The 17,641-nt window shown below is 34.8% G+C and overlaps 3 protein-coding genes across 3 annotated transcripts; all 3 read left to right on the top strand.

Annotated features, from left to right (window-relative positions):
• The first annotated feature begins 690 nt into the window (after positions 1 to 690).
• Positions 691 to 2,715, top strand: LOC111472168 (polygalacturonase-like). Its single transcript, XM_023117819.1, has 4 exons — positions 691 to 1,167; positions 1,301 to 1,590; positions 1,862 to 2,090; positions 2,422 to 2,715. Exons 1-4 carry the CDS (start codon positions 691 to 693, stop codon positions 2,713 to 2,715), a joined length of 1,290 nt encoding a protein of 429 aa, XP_022973587.1.
• Positions 2,716 to 5,935: 3,220 nt separating this feature from the next.
• LOC111472167 (polygalacturonase-like) lies at positions 5,936 to 7,960 on the top strand. The gene is made up of 4 exons (XM_023117818.1): positions 5,936 to 6,412; positions 6,546 to 6,835; positions 7,107 to 7,335; positions 7,667 to 7,960. The coding sequence occupies exons 1-4, from the start codon at positions 5,936 to 5,938 to the stop codon at positions 7,958 to 7,960; spliced, it is 1,290 nt and encodes a 429-aa protein (XP_022973586.1).
• A 2,982-nt stretch (positions 7,961 to 10,942) lies between these two features.
• Positions 10,943 to 12,967, top strand: LOC111472165 (polygalacturonase-like). Its single transcript, XM_023117816.1, has 4 exons — positions 10,943 to 11,419; positions 11,553 to 11,842; positions 12,114 to 12,342; positions 12,674 to 12,967. Exons 1-4 carry the CDS (start codon positions 10,943 to 10,945, stop codon positions 12,965 to 12,967), a joined length of 1,290 nt encoding a protein of 429 aa, XP_022973584.1.
• The last annotated feature ends 4,674 nt before the right edge of the window (positions 12,968 to 17,641 follow it).

Below are 17,641 nucleotides of genomic sequence, written 5' to 3'. Positions count from 1 at the left end.
ATTTAATGGATAGTTCCAAATAGGACCAACAATTTTGCTTCTCTTAATTTGTGTGACATCTTTGCAAATAAAAGGTCATCGACTTTATACTACATCACTAACTACAAATAAAAAAAATACTAAGAAAAATATATGATAGTGACTTCTCGAAACTATCTTATAGAATATTTTATTATTCTTATTATATTAGAGAATCCATATAGAATCGGTATCTAAAAATATAAACACGGGAAAGTATTAGGAAATTATTCTTATTATAGTTAGGACGTTGAGAAGCCCAATAGACCGTCAATGCAACTGATATTGATACATTGCATAGTTCTTTAGTTCACCCAGACAACTAAAATTAAACATCTCTTTTAGAAAACAATGGGTTGGAAAAAATAGGGTTTTTTTAGTTAAGATCTCCCCATCCCTTTTTAAGTAAATCATATTGACAAAGAAACTTTTTTTAAATTCAATAATTACCTAGGCGACCCCTAATTAAAATTGGTTAAACCGTATAAAAACAATAATGGTTAAATAGAACAAGAAACCGTATAAAACCAATAATGGTTAAATAGAACAAGAATAGAATAGTACTTGAGACGCGTGGGTTAAAGTTAGAGTTAGAAGGGTAAGCATTAACCTACAAATATCACTCCACAGCTCTTCCATTTTCCTATCACTTGCTTCCTTTTTCTCTCTCTCATGCTTATCACCAACCCTTGTGTCATCAAGTTTTCTTCCGCTCTTCTAGTAACCTTCCATGTTTTTCTTTCCCTTCAACTTCTGTTTTTTAACCATGCCTTGGCTGCTGAATTAACATTCAATATTATTAGCCTCGGTGCCAAGCCCGATGGAAAGACCGATGCCTCGTCTGTGCTTCAAATGACATGGGCTAAGGCTTGTGACTCGTCTACACCGGCCACTATTTACGTTCCCGATGGTATATTCTACGTTCGAAGTGTGAGCTTTAATGGGCCTTGTAAGAACAATGTTATTACCGTTCTCATCGATGGAACTCTTGTGGCTTCCTCGGACATTCAAGTTTTAGCTAAAACTAAATCTTGGATTGAGTTTAGTCACATAGATGGGCTTTCCATTACTGGCGGTACTATCGATGGGCAAGGAACTGCCTTATGGAATTGTAAACACTCGGGGAAGAGTTGCCCCGTTGGAGCCACGGTATGCAAAATTTGAGTTGGCTTGATAAAAAATAAAATTTGAAAATTTTTCTTCGGCCGAAGGTTGAAAGAAAATGAATCGATTAATTTAAAATATATACTGATTCTTGCTTTTGATTCTTTTGAATCGATAGAGCCTTCAAATAAATGATGCACAAAACGTGAACATCAATGGATTATCTTCGATTAACAGCCAAAAGTTCAACATTGTGGTGCATGGGTGTCAAAACGTGCATATGACAAGAGTGAATGTCTCGGCTGCAGACGATAGTCCAAACACTGATGGCATCCATGTGCAACAATCATCAGATGTGACCATCCTCAATTCGAGCATTAGCAACGGTGACGACTGCATCTCAATCAGTCCAGGGACCTCCAACTTGTGGATGGAAAGTATTACATGCGGACCTGGACATGGAATCAGGTAGCTAGAGATAGATTATGACGAACATGTTTCGAGATTGTTTTTTAAAGGGTTAAACAAATTTGTCGCATTAAATTTTAAATGATAAAACAAAAGGTTGAATTAAATTTGAAGGATTAAAAATATATTCTAAAGTTATTTTGAGGGTGCCAAAAAAGATTTAAATTATTTTAAAAATATTTTGGATCAAAATTGTTATTTAATGTACTAGGTTAGAGTGAGAAAATTAAACCTCATGAAAAATTTGGTATTTTATTGAATGTATTTGTAGCATTGGGAGCTTGGGGATAAAGGCCGAGGAGGATGGAGTGCATAACGTTACACTGACACTATCTACTTTCACCGGGACTCAGAATGGAGTAAGGATTAAGTCTTGGGGAAGACCAAGCCGTGGATTTGCTACAAAAGTTTATTTTCAACACATCATTATGGATAATGTGAAAAACCCGATCATAATTGATCAAAATTACTGTCCACATGAGACAGACTGTCCTGGTCAGGTATAATTTCTCGTAAATCTCAAACAAGTTAATTTTTTTCTAATTGTATTTAACCTTAAATTTGAATAGAACTCAATATTTTAATTTTATAAATAATTGATTTATTTTCTCTTTAATTGTTTGAAATTTGTTTGGTTTAAAATGGGTGCTAAATTATTAGTATTATTTCTTTGTTAAATTAAATTACTTTTGTGGGTAATAAATTGCGGACTCCATTACCCTTACATATCTTAAAATGGTATGAAGTTTTTAGGCGGTAAAAAAGTTTTGTAGATATTCTTGTTTATCAGTTTCCGTAGCATACGTTGATCGTTCTTCTTTATTCTAACAGGCTTCTGGAGTTAAAGTCAGCGAAGTAACATACGAAGACATCAAGGGAACTTCCGCCACTGAAATAGCAATCAATTTTGATTGTAGCCCAATAAATCATTGCACTGGATTAAGCATGAAAGACATAAACCTAACTTACGAGAATCACATCGCTAAAGCTTCATGTAAAAATGCCGAAGGAACTACCTCTGGTGTGGTTGAACCTTCTGGTTGCTTAGCAGACAAATCTAATTTTTGGCAAAACGTGTTGGTACTAAGATTAAAGGATAATAAAAATGCTCTAGAGGGCTTATAAATTATTTACCAATTCTACCATAAAAATCGAACAACTTTGACAAAAGCTGAAACCCAATAAACATTTTCGTATGGTATGGTATTTAGTGATTTAAAACAATTGCAGTCGTGGAGTAGGTCTAAGTGTTCCCACTAGACGAGACAATGTCAATGAAATATTATACTAGAATAACTCTTATTGCTATAGTTGTGAAATATTATACTAGAATAACTCTTATTCCTATAGTTGTGAAATATTATACTAGAATAACTCTTATTCCGGTAGTGGTTTAAGTAACTATTAGTTTGCTCAACCACATCATTAACAATCTTAATAAATCTACCAATTATTTTAGATACCGTAGTTTATCCTTTTAAGAGTTCAGCTTAATATTGACCCGTGCAAATAACTTCCATAGGAGGACAGTCCAAAAGCCACCGCGAACCTCTATATGGATCTCACATTATGAACCAATGATCGAGACCGTACGATATATTGTCATGTTTCCTTCTCGCTATTTTGAAAATAGTTCGTACTTACGCAAACTAGGGTAGACTTATTTATTTGCAAGTGAACGCGAACTTAAAACCCACTTTGTTGTCAATAACTTCCCTTCGAGACTTTGTGGCCATCTACCAATATTTTTCTTTTTATTTTTAGGGCTTTTTTTAATCATTCCGCATTGGACAAGACTTCTCTAGAGTTGAATTTGGGACTTATGGGCTCAATCTTAGGAACGAAGAAATGAACTATTGAGTAAGACCTGAACCTTTCCTTCATGAAATACTCTCTTTATTGAAATTGACAAACTCTTGATCTTAAGCTTTATGGTGATTGCAACATTTTCATAAAGGACTTAGAATTGAAACACAGTGGATGGATGGATCGATCAAATTTGAATTTCAAATGTCGGTTTTGAGACCCAAAAAAAGAGAGTTTAATCCTAAAAGTTTGCCCTCATTTCTTGTTAGTAAGGTATAATTCTGGGCTCTTAGTGTTCATAACAAAGAGGGTGAAATCATAGTGAACTGAGGGCTAGAACGTGCAAATGGAAAAAAGTTTTAGTCACCGAAGATCGGGGTAAGTTTGGTTAACCCCATGATTTTGCGCCTCAATTTCTCTTTTCTTAGTTAATGTTAATTGCTGAGATTGGTACCGACATGTTCAAGTTCAAGATATCTTGAAGTTTGGTGAAGGAACCAATTTCAATCGAGGCCTAGAATGTGCTGATCGAGGGTGATATCGTTCTATTTAAGCCTTCCCCACGCGCATGTCGGAATGGTCACAAGGTAGAAGATGATCATGTGGTTGGTTCAACTGAACTAGCCATTAATGGTTGATTTAAACCCCATCCTTTAAACTATTTAATGTTTTTGTTCAATTTTAACCAAAGGAGGATCCTAAATTGTGATTTAACTTCAGTCTTTCTTCCCGTTTTTTCAGTCTTGTCTATTTCATTTTTTAGTTGTATCCAAATCCATTTTCCCCTTTGTAATATATTTAAAGTCTCGTAATTTTATGTTAACCTGGTATTGTTTAACTTAATTAGATTTTTAATTTTACTGCATTTTCTTATTTTATTTTATTCTACTTTACTTATATTGTTATTCGCTTTCGCATTCGTCTTTTTACTTTCGAAGTCTCCGAATTCGTGCTTGACATCTTGGATTTTCCATGCCGCCATATTATAAAATTACGAATAAAAGAATTATAAAACTTTAGGGCATAAATCCCAACAATGGGAGACTTGAAGCAGTAGCAGCAGGAGACTGAATCCTCCAAAAAGATTGGTAGAAATTCATGACAAGGACTTCACAGCGAGAACAACTACAATCAATGGTCCTCGTCCCGCTTCATCTACAAGGTGGTGTATCGAGAATCTGAATACCCACAAANTAAATCCCAACAATGGGAGACTTGAAGCAGTAGCAGCAGGAGACTGAATCCTCCAAAAAGATTGGTAGAAATCCATGACAAGGACTTCACAGCGAGAACAACTACAATCAATGGTCCTCGTCCCGCTACATCTACAAGGTGGTGTATCGAGAATCTGAATACCCACAAACGGTGGACCTTCATGCCTTCCTAGCCAAAGCGTCAAAAACCCTGCATTGGGGGTCCTAAAGTACCTATTTGCTTTCCAAAAAAGACTGGTAGAGACAAAAGAGTCAAGGTCTTACGTACGTTGAGGACTAGGTTAACCATAGATCGGCCAAGAGCACAACGGTCGACTCTAGAGCTATGCACAACTTTATGATAGAGACCGAAGGAAAACATTAATCATTCTATAGTACAAAGATAGAAATGATGAAAGTTGTCAATTCGGTACTTTTATCTACCCCACCAAGAGTTTTAAAGAGAACTCCGATAAGTGAGAGAGAGTAAAAAAAGTGTATTAATGATAAAAAAAAATTTGTTGATCGATATAAAAACGGCATATCATTGATATAGTCTATCAATGATAGACTTGGAGACTTCGAGAAGTGTAACAATCGTAAGTTATTTCTTTGTGTGATGCATTTGTAAATTTAATGGATAGTTCCAAATAGGACCAACAATTTTGCTTCTCTTAATTTGTGTGACATCTTTGCAAATAAAAGGTCATCGACTTTATACTACATCACTAACTACAAATAAAAAAAATACTAAGAAAAATATATGATAGTGACTTCTCGAAACTATCTTATAGAATATTTTATTATTCTTATTATATTAGAGAATCCATATAGAATCGGTATCTAAAAATATAAACACGGGAAAGTATTAGGAAATTATTCTTATTATAGTTAGGACGTTGAGAAGCCCAATAGACCGTCAATGCAACTGATATTGATACATTGCATAGTTCTTTAGTTCACCCAGACAACTAAAATTAAACATCTCTTTTAGAAAACAATGGGTTGGAAAAAATAGGGTTTTTTTAGTTAAGATCTCCCCATCCCTTTTTAAGTAAATCATATTGACAAAGAAACTTTTTTTAAATTCAATAATTACCTAGGCCACCCCTAATTAAAATTGGTTAAACGGTATAAAAACAATAATGGTTAAATAGAACAAGAAACCGTATAAAACCAATAATGGTTAAATAGAACAAGAATAGAATAGTACTTGAGACGCGTGGGTTAAAGTTAGAGTTAGAAGGGTAAGCATTAACCTACAAATATCACTCCACAGCTCTTCCATTTTCCTATCACTTGCTTCCTTTCATTTTCCTATCACTTGCTTCCTTTTTCTCTCTCTCATGCTTATCACCAACCCTTGTGTCATCAAGTTTTCTTCCGCTCTTCTAGTAACCTTCCATGTTTTTCTTTCCCTTCAACTTCTGTTTTTTAACCATGCCTTGGCTGCTGAATTAACATTCAATATTATTAGCCTCGGTGCCAAGCCCGATGGAAAGACCGATGCCTCGTCTGTGCTTCAAATGACATGGGCTAAGGCTTGTGACTCGTCTACACCGGCCACTATTTACGTTCCCGATGGTATATTCTACGTTCGAAGTGTGAGCTTTAATGGGCCTTGTAAGAACAATGTTATTACCGTTCTCATCGATGGAACTCTTGTGGCTTCCTCGGACATTCAAGTTTTAGCTAAAACTAAATCTTGGATTGAGTTTAGTCACATAGATGGGCTTTCCATTACTGGCGGTACTATCGATGGGCAAGGAACTGCCTTATGGAATTGTAAACACTCGGGGAAGAGTTGCCCCGTTGGAGCCACGGTATGCAAAATTTGAGTTGGCTTGATAAAAAATAAAATTTGAAAATTTTTCTTCGGCCGAAGGTTGAAAGAAAATGAATCGATTAATTTAAAATATATACTGATTCTTGCTTTTGATTCTTTTGAATCGATAGAGCCTTCAAATAAATGATGCACAAAACGTGAACATCAATGGATTATCTTCGATTAACAGCCAAAAGTTCAACATTGTGGTGCATGGGTGTCAAAACGTGCATATGACAAGAGTGAATGTCTCGGCTGCAGACGATAGTCCAAACACTGATGGCATCCATGTGCAACAATCATCAGATGTGACCATCCTCAATTCGAGCATTAGCAACGGTGACGACTGCATCTCAATCAGTCCAGGGACCTCCAACTTGTGGATGGAAAGTATTACATGCGGACCTGGACATGGAATCAGGTAGCTAGAGATAGATTATGACGAACATGTTTCGAGATTGTTTTTTAAAGGGTTAAACAAATTTGTCGCATTAAATTTTAAATGATAAAACAAAAGGTTGAATTAAATTTGAAGGATTAAAAATATATTCTAAAGTTATTTTGAGGGTGCCAAAAAAGATTTAAATTATTTTAAAAATATTTTGGATCAAAATTGTTATTTAATGTACTAGGTTAGAGTGAGAAAATTAAACCTCATGAAAAATTTGGTATTTTATTGAATGTATTTGTAGCATTGGGAGCTTGGGGATAAAGGCCGAGGAGGATGGAGTGCATAACGTTACACTGACACTATCTACTTTCACCGGGACTCAGAATGGAGTAAGGATTAAGTCTTGGGGAAGACCAAGCCGTGGATTTGCTACAAAAGTTTATTTTCAACACATCATTATGGATAATGTGAAAAACCCGATCATAATTGATCAAAATTACTGTCCACATGAGACAGACTGTCCTGGTCAGGTATAATTTCTCGTAAATCTCAAACAAGTTAATTTTTTTCTAATTGTATTTAACCTTAAATTTGAATAGAACTCAATATTTTAATTTTATAAATAATTGATTTATTTTCTCTTTAATTGTTTGAAATTTGTTTGGTTTAAAATGGGTGCTAAATTATTAGTATTATTTCTTTGTTAAATTAAATTACTTTTGTGGGTAATAAATTGCGGACTCCATTACCCTTACATATCTTAAAATGGTATGAAGTTTTTAGGCGGTAAAAAAGTTTTGTAGATATTCTTGTTTATCAGTTTCCGTAGCATACGTTGATCGTTCTTCTTTATTCTAACAGGCTTCTGGAGTTAAAGTCAGCGAAGTAACATACGAAGACATCAAGGGAACTTCCGCCACTGAAATAGCAATCAATTTTGATTGTAGCCCAATAAATCATTGCACTGGATTAAGCATGAAAGACATAAACCTAACTTACGAGAATCACATCGCTAAAGCTTCATGTAAAAATGCCGAAGGAACTACCTCTGGTGTGGTTGAACCTTCTGGTTGCTTAGCAGACAAATCTAATTTTTGGCAAAACGTGTTGGTACTAAGATTAAAGGATAATAAAAATGCTCTAGAGGGCTTATAAATTATTTACCAATTCTACCATAAAAATCGAACAACTTTGACAAAAGCTGAAACCCAATAAACATTTTCGTATGGTATGGTATTTAGTGATTTAAAACAATTGCAGTCGTGGAGTAGGTCTAAGTGTTCCCACTAGACGAGACAATGTCAATGAAATATTATACTAGAATAACTCTTATTGCTATAGTTGTGAAATATTATACTAGAATAACTCTTATTCCGGTAGTGGTTTAAGTAACTATTAGTTTGCTCAACCACATCATTAACAATCTTAATAAATCTACCAATTATTTTAGATACCGTAGTTTATCCTTTTAAGAGTTCAGCTTAATATTGACCCGTGCAAATAACTTCCATAGGAGGACAGTCCAAAAGCCACCGCGAACCTCTATATGGATCTCACATTATGAACCAATGATCGAGACCGTACGATATATTGTCATGTTTCCTTCTCGCTATTTTGAAAATAGTTCGTACTTACGCAAACTAGGGTAGACTTATTTATTTGCAAGTGAACGCGAACTTAAAACCCACTTTGTTGTCAATAACTTCCCTTCGAGACTTTGTGGCCATCTACCAATATTTTTCTTTTTATTTTTAGGGCTTTTTTTAATCATTCCGCATTGGACAAGACTTCTCTAGAGTTGAATTTGGGACTTATGGGCTCAATCTTAGGAACGAAGAAATGAACTATTGAGTAAGACCTGAACCTTTCCTTCATGAAATACTCTCTTTATTGAAATTGACAAACTCTTGATCTTAAGCTTTATGGTGATTGCAACATTTTCATAAAGGACTTAGAATTGAAACACAGTGGATGGATGGATCGATCAAATTTGAATTTCAAATGTCGGTTTTGAGACCCAAAAAAAGAGAGTTTAATCCTAAAAGTTTCCCCTCATTTCTTGTTAGTAAGGTATAATTCTGGGCTCTTAGCGTTCATAACAAAGAGGGTGAAATCATAGTGAACTGAGGGCTAGAACGTGCAAATGGAAAAAAGTTTTAGTCACCGAAGATCGGGGTAAGTTTGGTTAACCCCATGATTTTGCGCCTCAATTTCTCTTTTCTTAGTTAATGTTAATTGCTGAGATTGGTACCGACATGTTCAAGTTCAAGATATCTTGAAGTTTGGTGAAGGAACCAATTTCAATCGAGGCCTAGAATGTGCTGATCGAGGGTGATATCGTTCTATTTAAGCCTTCCCCACGCGCATGTCGGAATGGTCACAAGGTAGAAGATGATCATGTGGTTGGTTCAACTGAACTAGCCATTAATGGTTGATCTAAACCCCATCCTTTAAACTATTTAATGTTTTTGTTCAATTTTAACCAAAGGAGGATCCTAAATTGTGATTTAACTTCAGTCTTTCTTCCCGTTTTTTCAGTCTTGTCTATTTCATTTTTTAGTTGTATCCAAATCCATTTTCCCCTTTGTAATATATTGAAAGTCTTGTAATTTTATGTTAACCTGGTATTGTTTAACTTAATTAGATTTTAATTTTACTGCATTTTCTTATTTTATTTTATTCTACTTTACTTATATTGTTATTCGCTTTCGCATTCGTCTTTTTACTTTCGAAGTCTCCGAATTCGTGCTTGACATCTTGGATTTTCCATGCCGCCATATTATAAAATTACGAATAAAAGAATTATAAAACTTTAGGGCATAAATCCCAACAATGGGAGACTTGAAGCAGTAGCAGCAGGAGACTGAATCCTCCAAAAAGATTGGTAGAAATCCATGACAAGGACTTCACAGCGAGAACAACTACAATCAATGGTCCTCGTCCCGCTTCATCTACAAGGTGGTGTATCGAGAATCTGAATACCCACAAACGGTGGACCTTCATGCCTTCCTAGCCAAAGCGTCAAAAACCCTGCATTGGGGGTCCTAAAGTACCTATTTGCTTTCCAAAAAAGACTGGTAGAGACAAAAGAGTCAAGGTCTTACGTACGTTGAGGACTAGGTTAACCATAGATCGGCCAAGAGCACAACGGTCGACTCTAGAGCTATGCACAACTTTATGATAGAGACCGAAGGAAAACATTAATCATTCTATAGTACAAAGATAGAAATGATGAAAGTTGTCAATTCGGTACTTTTATCTACCCCAAGAGTTTTAAAGAGAACTCCGATAAGTGAGAGAGAGTAAAAAAAGTGTATTAATGATAAAAAAAAATTTGTTGATCGATATAAAAACGGCATATCATTGATATAGTCTATCAATGATAGACTTGGAGACTTCGAGAAGTGTAACAATCGTAAGTTATTTCTTTGTGTGATGCATTTGTAAATTTAATGGATAGTTCCAAATAGGACCAACAATTTTGCTTCTCTTAATTTGTGTGACATCTTTGCAAATAAAAGGTCATCGACTTTATACTACATCACTAACTACAAATAAAAAAAATACTAAGAAAAATATATGATAGTGACTTCTCGAAACTATCTTATAGAATATTTTATTATTCTTATTATATTAGAGAATCCATATAGAATCGGTATCTAAAAATATAAACACGGGAAAGTATTAGGAAATTATTCTTATTATAGTTAGGACGTTGAGAAGCCCAATAGACCGTCAATGCAACTGATATTGATACATTGCATAGTTCTTTAGTTCACCCAGACAACTAAAATTAAACATCTCTTTTAGAAAACAATGGGTTGGAAAAAATAGGGTTTTTTTAGTTAAGATCTCCCCATCCCTTTTTAAGTAAATCATATTGACAAAGAAACTTTTTTTAAATTCAATAATTACCTAGGCGACCCCTAGTTAAAATTGGTTAAACGGTATAAAAACAATAATGGTTAAATAGAACAAGAAACCGTATAAAACCAATAATGGTTAAATAGAACAAGAATAGAATAGTACTTGAGACGCGTGGGTTAAAGTTAGAGTTAGAAGGGTAAGCATTAACCTACAAATATCACTCCAGAGCTCTTCCATTTTCCTATCACTTGCTTCCTTTTTCTCTCTCTCATGCTTATCACCAACCCTTGTGTCATCAAGTTTTCTTCCGCTCTTCTAGTAACCTTCCATGTTTTTCTTTCCCTTCAACTTCTGTTTTTTAACCATGCCTTGGCTGCTGAATTAACATTCAATATTATTAGCCTCGGTGTCAAGCCCGATGGAAAGACCGATGCCTCGTCTGTGCTTCAAATGACATGGGCTAAGGCTTGTGACTCGTCTACACCGGCCACTATTTACGTTCCCGATGGTATATTCTACGTTCGAAGTGTGAGCTTTAATGGGCCTTGTAAGAACAATGTTATTACCGTTCTCATCGATGGAACTCTTGTGGCTTCCTCGGACATTCAAGTTTTAGCTAAAACTAAATCTTGGATTGAGTTTAGTCACATAGATGGGCTTTCCATTACTGGCGGTACTATCGATGGGCAAGGAACTGCCTTATGGAATTGTAAACACTCGGGGAAGAGTTGCCCCGTTGGAGCCACGGTATGCAAAATTTGAGTTGGCTTGATAAAAAATAAAATTTGAAAATTTTTCTTCGGCCGAAGGTTGAAAGAAAATGAATCGATTAATTTAAAATATATACTGATTCTTGCTTTTGATTCTTTTGAATCGATAGAGCCTTCAAATAAATGATGCACAAAACGTGAACATCAATGGATTATCTTCGATTAACAGCCAAAAGTTCAACATTGTGGTGCATGGGTGTCAAAACGTGCATATGACAAGAGTGAATGTCTCGGCTGCAGACGATAGTCCAAACACTGATGGCATCCATGTGCAACAATCATCAGATGTGACCATCCTCAATTCGAGCATTAGCAACGGTGACGACTGCATCTCAATCAGTCCAGGGACCTCCAACTTGTGGATGGAAAGTATTACATGCGGACCTGGACATGGAATCAGGTAGCTAGAGATAGATTATGACGAACATGTTTCGAGATTGTTTTTTAAAGGGTTAAACAAATTTGTCGCATTAAATTTTAAATGATAAAACAAAAGGTTGAATTAAATTTGAAGGATTAAAAATATATTCTAAAGTTATTTTGAGGGTGCCAAAAAAGATTTAAATTATTTTAAAAATATTTTGGATCAAAATTGTTATTTAATGTACTAGGTTAGAGTGAGAAAATTAAACCTCATGAAAAATTTGGTATTTTATTGAATGTATTTGTAGCATTGGGAGCTTGGGGATAAAGGCCGAGGAGGATGGAGTGCATAACGTTACACTGACACTATCTACTTTCACCGGGACTCAGAATGGAGTAAGGATTAAGTCTTGGGGAAGACCAAGCCGTGGATTTGCTACAAAAGTTTATTTTCAACACATCATTATGGATAATGTGAAAAACCCGATCATAATTGATCAAAATTACTGTCCACATGAGACAGACTGTCCTGGTCAGGTATAATTTCTCGTAAATCTCAAACAAGTTAATTTTTTTCTAATTGTATTTAACCTTAAATTTGAATAGAACTCAATATTTTAATTTTATAAATAATTGATTTATTTTCTCTTTAATTGTTTGAAATTTGTTTGGTTTAAAATGGGTGCTAAATTATTAGTATTATTTCTTTGTTAAATTAAATTACTTTTGTGGGTAATAAATTGCGGACTCCATTACCCTTACATATCTTAAAATGGTATGAAGTTTTTAGGCGGTAAAAAAGTTTTGTAGATATTCTTGTTTATCAGTTTCCGTAGCATACGTTGATCGTTCTTCTTTATTCTAACAGGCTTCTGGAGTTAAAGTCAGCGAAGTAACATACGAAGACATCAAGGGAACTTCCGCCACTGAAATAGCAATCAATTTTGATTGTAGCCCAATAAATCATTGCACTGGATTAAGCATGAAAGACATAAACCTAACTTACGAGAATCACATCGCTAAAGCTTCATGTAAAAATGCCGAAGGAACTACCTCTGGTGTGGTTGAACCTTCTGGTTGCTTAGCAGACAAATCTAATTTTTGGCAAAACGTGTTGGTACTAAGATTAAAGGATAATAAAAATGCTCTAGAGGGCTTATAAATTATTTACCAATTCTACCATAAAAATCGAACAACTTTGACAAAAGCTGAAACCCAATAAACATTTTCGTATGGTATGGTATTTAGTGATTTAAAACAATTGCAGTCGTGGAGTAGGTCTAAGTGTTCCCACTAGACGAGACAATGTCAATGAAATATTATACTAGAATAACTCTTATTGCTATAGTTGTGAAATATTATACTAGAATAACTCTTATTCCGGTAGTGGTTTAAGTAACTATTAGTTTGCTCAACCACATCATTAACAATCTTAATAAATCTACCAATTATTTTAGATACCGTAGTTTATCCTTTTAAGAGTTCAGCTTAATATTGACCCGTGCAAATAACTTCCATAGGAGGACAGTCCAAAAGCCACCGCGAACCTCTATATGGATCTCACATTATGAACCAATGATCGAGACCGTACGATATATTGTCATGTTTCCTTCTCGCTATTTTGAAAATAGTTCGTACTTACGCAAACTAGGGTAGACTTATTTATTTGCAAGTGAACGCGAACTTAAAAGAGTGAATGGATTATCTTCGATTAACAGCCAAAAGTTCAACATTGTGGTGCATGGGTGTCAAAACGTGCATATGAAAAGAGTGAATGTCTCGGCTGCAGACGATAGTCCAAACACTGATGGCATCCATGTGCAACAATCATCAGATGTGACCATCCTCAATTCGAACATTAGCAACGGTGACGACTGCATCTCAATCAGTCCAGGGACCTCCAACTTGTGGATGGAAAGTATTACATGCGGACCTGGACATGGAATCAGGTAGCTAGAGATAGATTATGACGAACATGTTTCGAGATTGTTTTTTAAAGGGTTAAACAAATTTGTCGCATTAAATTTTAAATGATAAAACAAAAGGTTGAATTAAATTTGAATGATTAAAAATATATTCTAAAGTTATTTTGAGGGTGCGAAAAAAGATTTAAATTATTTTAAAAATATTTTGGATTAAAATTGTTATTTAATGTACTAGGTTAGAGTGAGAAAATTATAGGTTGGAGTGTTTAAATTACTATTTAATATATTAGATATATTAAATATAAAGAAAGAAAAATACCGTTCATTTAATGTGTTCAAATAAGAGAAAAATATATCCCATGCGAGTCTTATGAAGGAGAAAATGTGACAAGTGGCCAACTATGAAAGCTTCCAATGAAACCAAATAACTTGAGTAAATGTTCTCATGTGCACTGCCTCGATGGTTCAACTACAAAACATCCTATGAGCCCAAAAGTGTGATTTTGGGACATAAAGATATCACAAAGGCTTTATGGAAGCTACCCTGTTTTTTTTAGAATGCCATCACTGTTGGCACCCAACATGCACTTTATCCTTTGACCACGGTAAAGGCTCGAGTGAACAACATTGGCAAGGCCAGTGCTCTTATCCAGCACGAATGGTGTCCAAAGTCGTTCTTTACCGTATTTGCGGATGTAGACACCCAAACAATTTATAAGAGTGCTAAAGTTGGACTAGCTTTGGCCTTTGAGCCATGATAGAACAATTTTACTTGCTATGGCGGGAAGAATTAAGGTAGAGTTTTCTGGTATATAGGCCCAAGTTGTTTGTTGAGACCTTGTTTATATGTGTTGATCAAGTCTTACCCGTTGTTTTGGATTGTAGAAATAAATGTTAAGACATGAATTCAGCTGCTCAGATCAATAAAGACATGAATAATCGTTAGTTCGCCCTATCACGCTAATTCAACTAAAGGAGTATCCTAAATTGTGATTCAACCTCCTAGACATGTATATTTCTATCATAACAACTTGATCACAAAATATCAAACATGCCCAAGTAAATTCCTACCAGTAATGTTTGAAAGAAAAATCGAATTGACTACTTACATGATTGAAAAAGTTCGTTTTACTCATTCCTCAAGCTTAAATGTCTCTAAATATCATAATTAGGTTGGAATTCATGTTTTTTTTTTTTAAATAATGAAATAATTAAAAAGGATTAAAAACAACATACATGTATGCGATCCTCACGATAGGAATTGAGTTGGACATGTTCGATATTTTGTGATCCAGTTGTTAGGATAGATGATAAGGCAACCCTAATCCTCAGCCCAACAATCCAACCTTTTGTTGAAGCAAGAACCCTTGAATCAAAGTAATTAACACGTCCTTATAAGAAATTTGGATCAACCAAGAGATAAGGCTAGAATTAGATTACCTCTTATGATCGAAGATCTAGAAGCAAGATTTGGAAACCTTGTTCTAAATTGAGTCACTCCACAATCGAACTTGATCAAAGCTTGATTGAATGACTCAAACAAGAATTGCTTTGAAACTTAGAAATGGAAAATATGATGCTCGAATTTGTAAGGGAAACGTCTCAATTTGAGATCTGAATTACATTCATCCATGAATCTGAATTTTACATAACATATTGTGGGTATTTATACTCCCGACAAAAGACGTTTGTGGACGGGATTTATTCTCGATCCCATTTAATCTCCATAAAAGAATAAGTCAAATTGACCATTTGACTTTTACATAATTTATGAAATTAAAAATAGTTACTTTTAACAAATATTGATGTGCTTGAGTGGTTAATGCAATAAGTTTGAAATTAATTGAGTTTTTTGCGCCCGGGTTTGAATTTAGTCGTTGACATTTTAAAGTTTTCCAACTTGCGAAAATGTATCCAAACCCAGTCACTTGTATAATGTTTTGATAAAGTCTGCCTTACTTGTGGCTGCATCAATAGAAAGCAATGGTTGCGTCATAGGCGCGTCCATTGCGTCATAGGCGCGTCACTCACAAACATATTTGAAGGAATATATGACGCGTCACTCACAAACATATTTGAAGGAATATATGACGCATCACTCACAAACATATTTGAAGGAATAGAAAGGTATCCAAACTCAGTCAGTCAATCCTTGTGCAATGTTTTCAAGAGGCGTAAGTGGAATAAATCCTGTTAATCCTTGTGCAATGTTTTGATCAAGTCTAACTTACTTGTGGCTGCATCACTCACAAGCATATTAGAAGGAATAGAAAGCAAATCAAGAGGCGTAAGTGGATTAAATCCATAAACAACTTCAAAAGGAGAACAATGAGTTGTACTATGGATTGCTCTATTCTATAAACAACTTCAAAAAGAGAACAATGAGTTGTACTATGAATTGCTCTTTTACATGCAAACTCTTCAAATGGCAAATATTCATCCCAAGACTTAATATTCTTAATATTATATGCAAACTCTACCAAATGATAAACATTCATCCCAAGACTTAAAATTCTACAAATAGCCCTAAGCAATGCTCCTAATGTTCTATTAACCACCTCAGTTTGTCCATCCGTCTGAGGATGACATGTAGTTGAAAACAACAATTTGGTACCCAATTTACCCCACAATACTTTACAAAAGTGACTTTGAAATTTTTCTAAGGATTCCATGTAATCTTACTACTTCCCTAAAAAATAAGTCAGCAACATGTTTTGCATCGTTCGTCTTGTTACATGCAATAAAATGAGCCATTTTACTAAATCTGTCTACCACAACAGAAATAGTACTTTACCGTTTTTAGTGTGCGGTAAACCAATAACAAAATCCATAGATATATTAGTCCAAGGTTTCTTGGATACATTCAAAGGAGTGTACAATCCATTTGGTTGTGATCTAGATTTAGGTTCTTTGCATTTAAAGCATTGACTACAAAACTTATGAACATCATGCTTCATTTTCGGTCAAAAGAAGTGATCATGCAACATATTATAAGTTTTATTAATCCCAAAATGTCCCATTAAGCCACCACCATGTGCTTCTTTTACAAGAAAATCTCTGATACAGCATTTAGGAATGCAAAGCTTACTTTTCTTAAATAAGAATTCATGAAACACATAATAATCATCTACAGCGGTTTTTGTAAGACAAGATGCATAAATAATTCCAAAGTCTTGATCATCTCGATATAATTCTTTAATATGCTCAAATCCAAGAATTTTTTCACTAAGAGAAGTAAAAGATTGTACCTTCTAGATAATGCATAAGCTACCACATTATCCTTACCTTGCTTATATTTGATGACATATGAAAATGTCTCAATAAACTCCACCCACTTTGCATGCCTACGGTTCAGTTTATTTTGACTCTTAAAATACTTCAAGCTTTCATGATCAGCGTGGAACACAAATTCTCTAGGCCATAAGTAGTTACCACACCGTGATTTTGTTGATGGCTCTACAATCAACGGACATGCGCCACATTCAATTTTTCTTCGGCACCAATAAGACTGGTACAGAACATGGACTCAAACTCTCTCGTATATAGCCCTTCTCCATGAGCTCCTCTACTTGTCTTTGAATTTTTTTAGTCTCAGTTGGGTTGGCTCTATAAGCTAAGCTGGCCTATTAGAAATGACTGCCCCTGGAATAAAGTCTATTTTATGTTCAATACCTCTAATGGGAGATAGTCCTTTAGGGACTTCATCTTGGAATATGTCATCAAATTCCTTTAAAAGAGATTGAAACATACTAGGCAAAGACAAATTGTTATCGTTAGAGACCAAACATCCTTCCTTGTACATAAGTACAAAGATGGTTTTTTGTGAGAACATTTCCCTTCTAACCTCTCCAACTCTAGCCAAACAAGTCACATTCTTTTTTCTTTTTTTTTTCAATTTCATTCTTTTTTTC

Source organism: Cucurbita maxima, unplaced genomic scaffold, assembly GCF_002738345.1.
Source record: "Cucurbita maxima cultivar Rimu unplaced genomic scaffold, Cmax_1.0 Cma_Scf00066, whole genome shotgun sequence".
NCBI classification, from domain to species: domain Eukaryota; kingdom Viridiplantae; phylum Streptophyta; class Magnoliopsida; order Cucurbitales; family Cucurbitaceae; genus Cucurbita; species Cucurbita maxima.
The sequence above is the reverse complement of the archived record's forward strand: the minus strand, read 5'-3'. Positions and strand labels throughout refer to the sequence as shown.

What these genes read in the sequence shown, in the direction of transcription:
- LOC111472168 (XM_023117819.1), top strand. Translation starts at nt 691, where the DNA reads ATGCTTATCACCAACCCTTGTGTCATCAAGTTTTCTTCCGCTCTTCTA. An exon ending in GGACCTGGACATGGAATCAG is followed by an intron (nt 1,591 to 1,861) that starts GTAGCTAGAGAT and finishes ATGTATTTGTAG; the next exon opens with CATTGGGAGCTTGGGGATAA. An exon ending in AGACAGACTGTCCTGGTCAG is followed by an intron (nt 2,091 to 2,421) that starts GTATAATTTCTC and finishes TTATTCTAACAG; the next exon opens with GCTTCTGGAGTTAAAGTCAG.
- LOC111472167 (XM_023117818.1), top strand. Translation starts at nt 5,936, where the DNA reads ATGCTTATCACCAACCCTTGTGTCATCAAGTTTTCTTCCGCTCTTCTA. An exon ending in GTTGCCCCGTTGGAGCCACG is followed by an intron (nt 6,413 to 6,545) that starts GTATGCAAAATT and finishes TTGAATCGATAG; the next exon opens with AGCCTTCAAATAAATGATGC. An exon ending in AGACAGACTGTCCTGGTCAG is followed by an intron (nt 7,336 to 7,666) that starts GTATAATTTCTC and finishes TTATTCTAACAG; the next exon opens with GCTTCTGGAGTTAAAGTCAG.
- LOC111472165 (XM_023117816.1), top strand. Translation starts at nt 10,943, where the DNA reads ATGCTTATCACCAACCCTTGTGTCATCAAGTTTTCTTCCGCTCTTCTA. An exon ending in GTTGCCCCGTTGGAGCCACG is followed by an intron (nt 11,420 to 11,552) that starts GTATGCAAAATT and finishes TTGAATCGATAG; the next exon opens with AGCCTTCAAATAAATGATGC. An exon ending in GGACCTGGACATGGAATCAG is followed by an intron (nt 11,843 to 12,113) that starts GTAGCTAGAGAT and finishes ATGTATTTGTAG; the next exon opens with CATTGGGAGCTTGGGGATAA.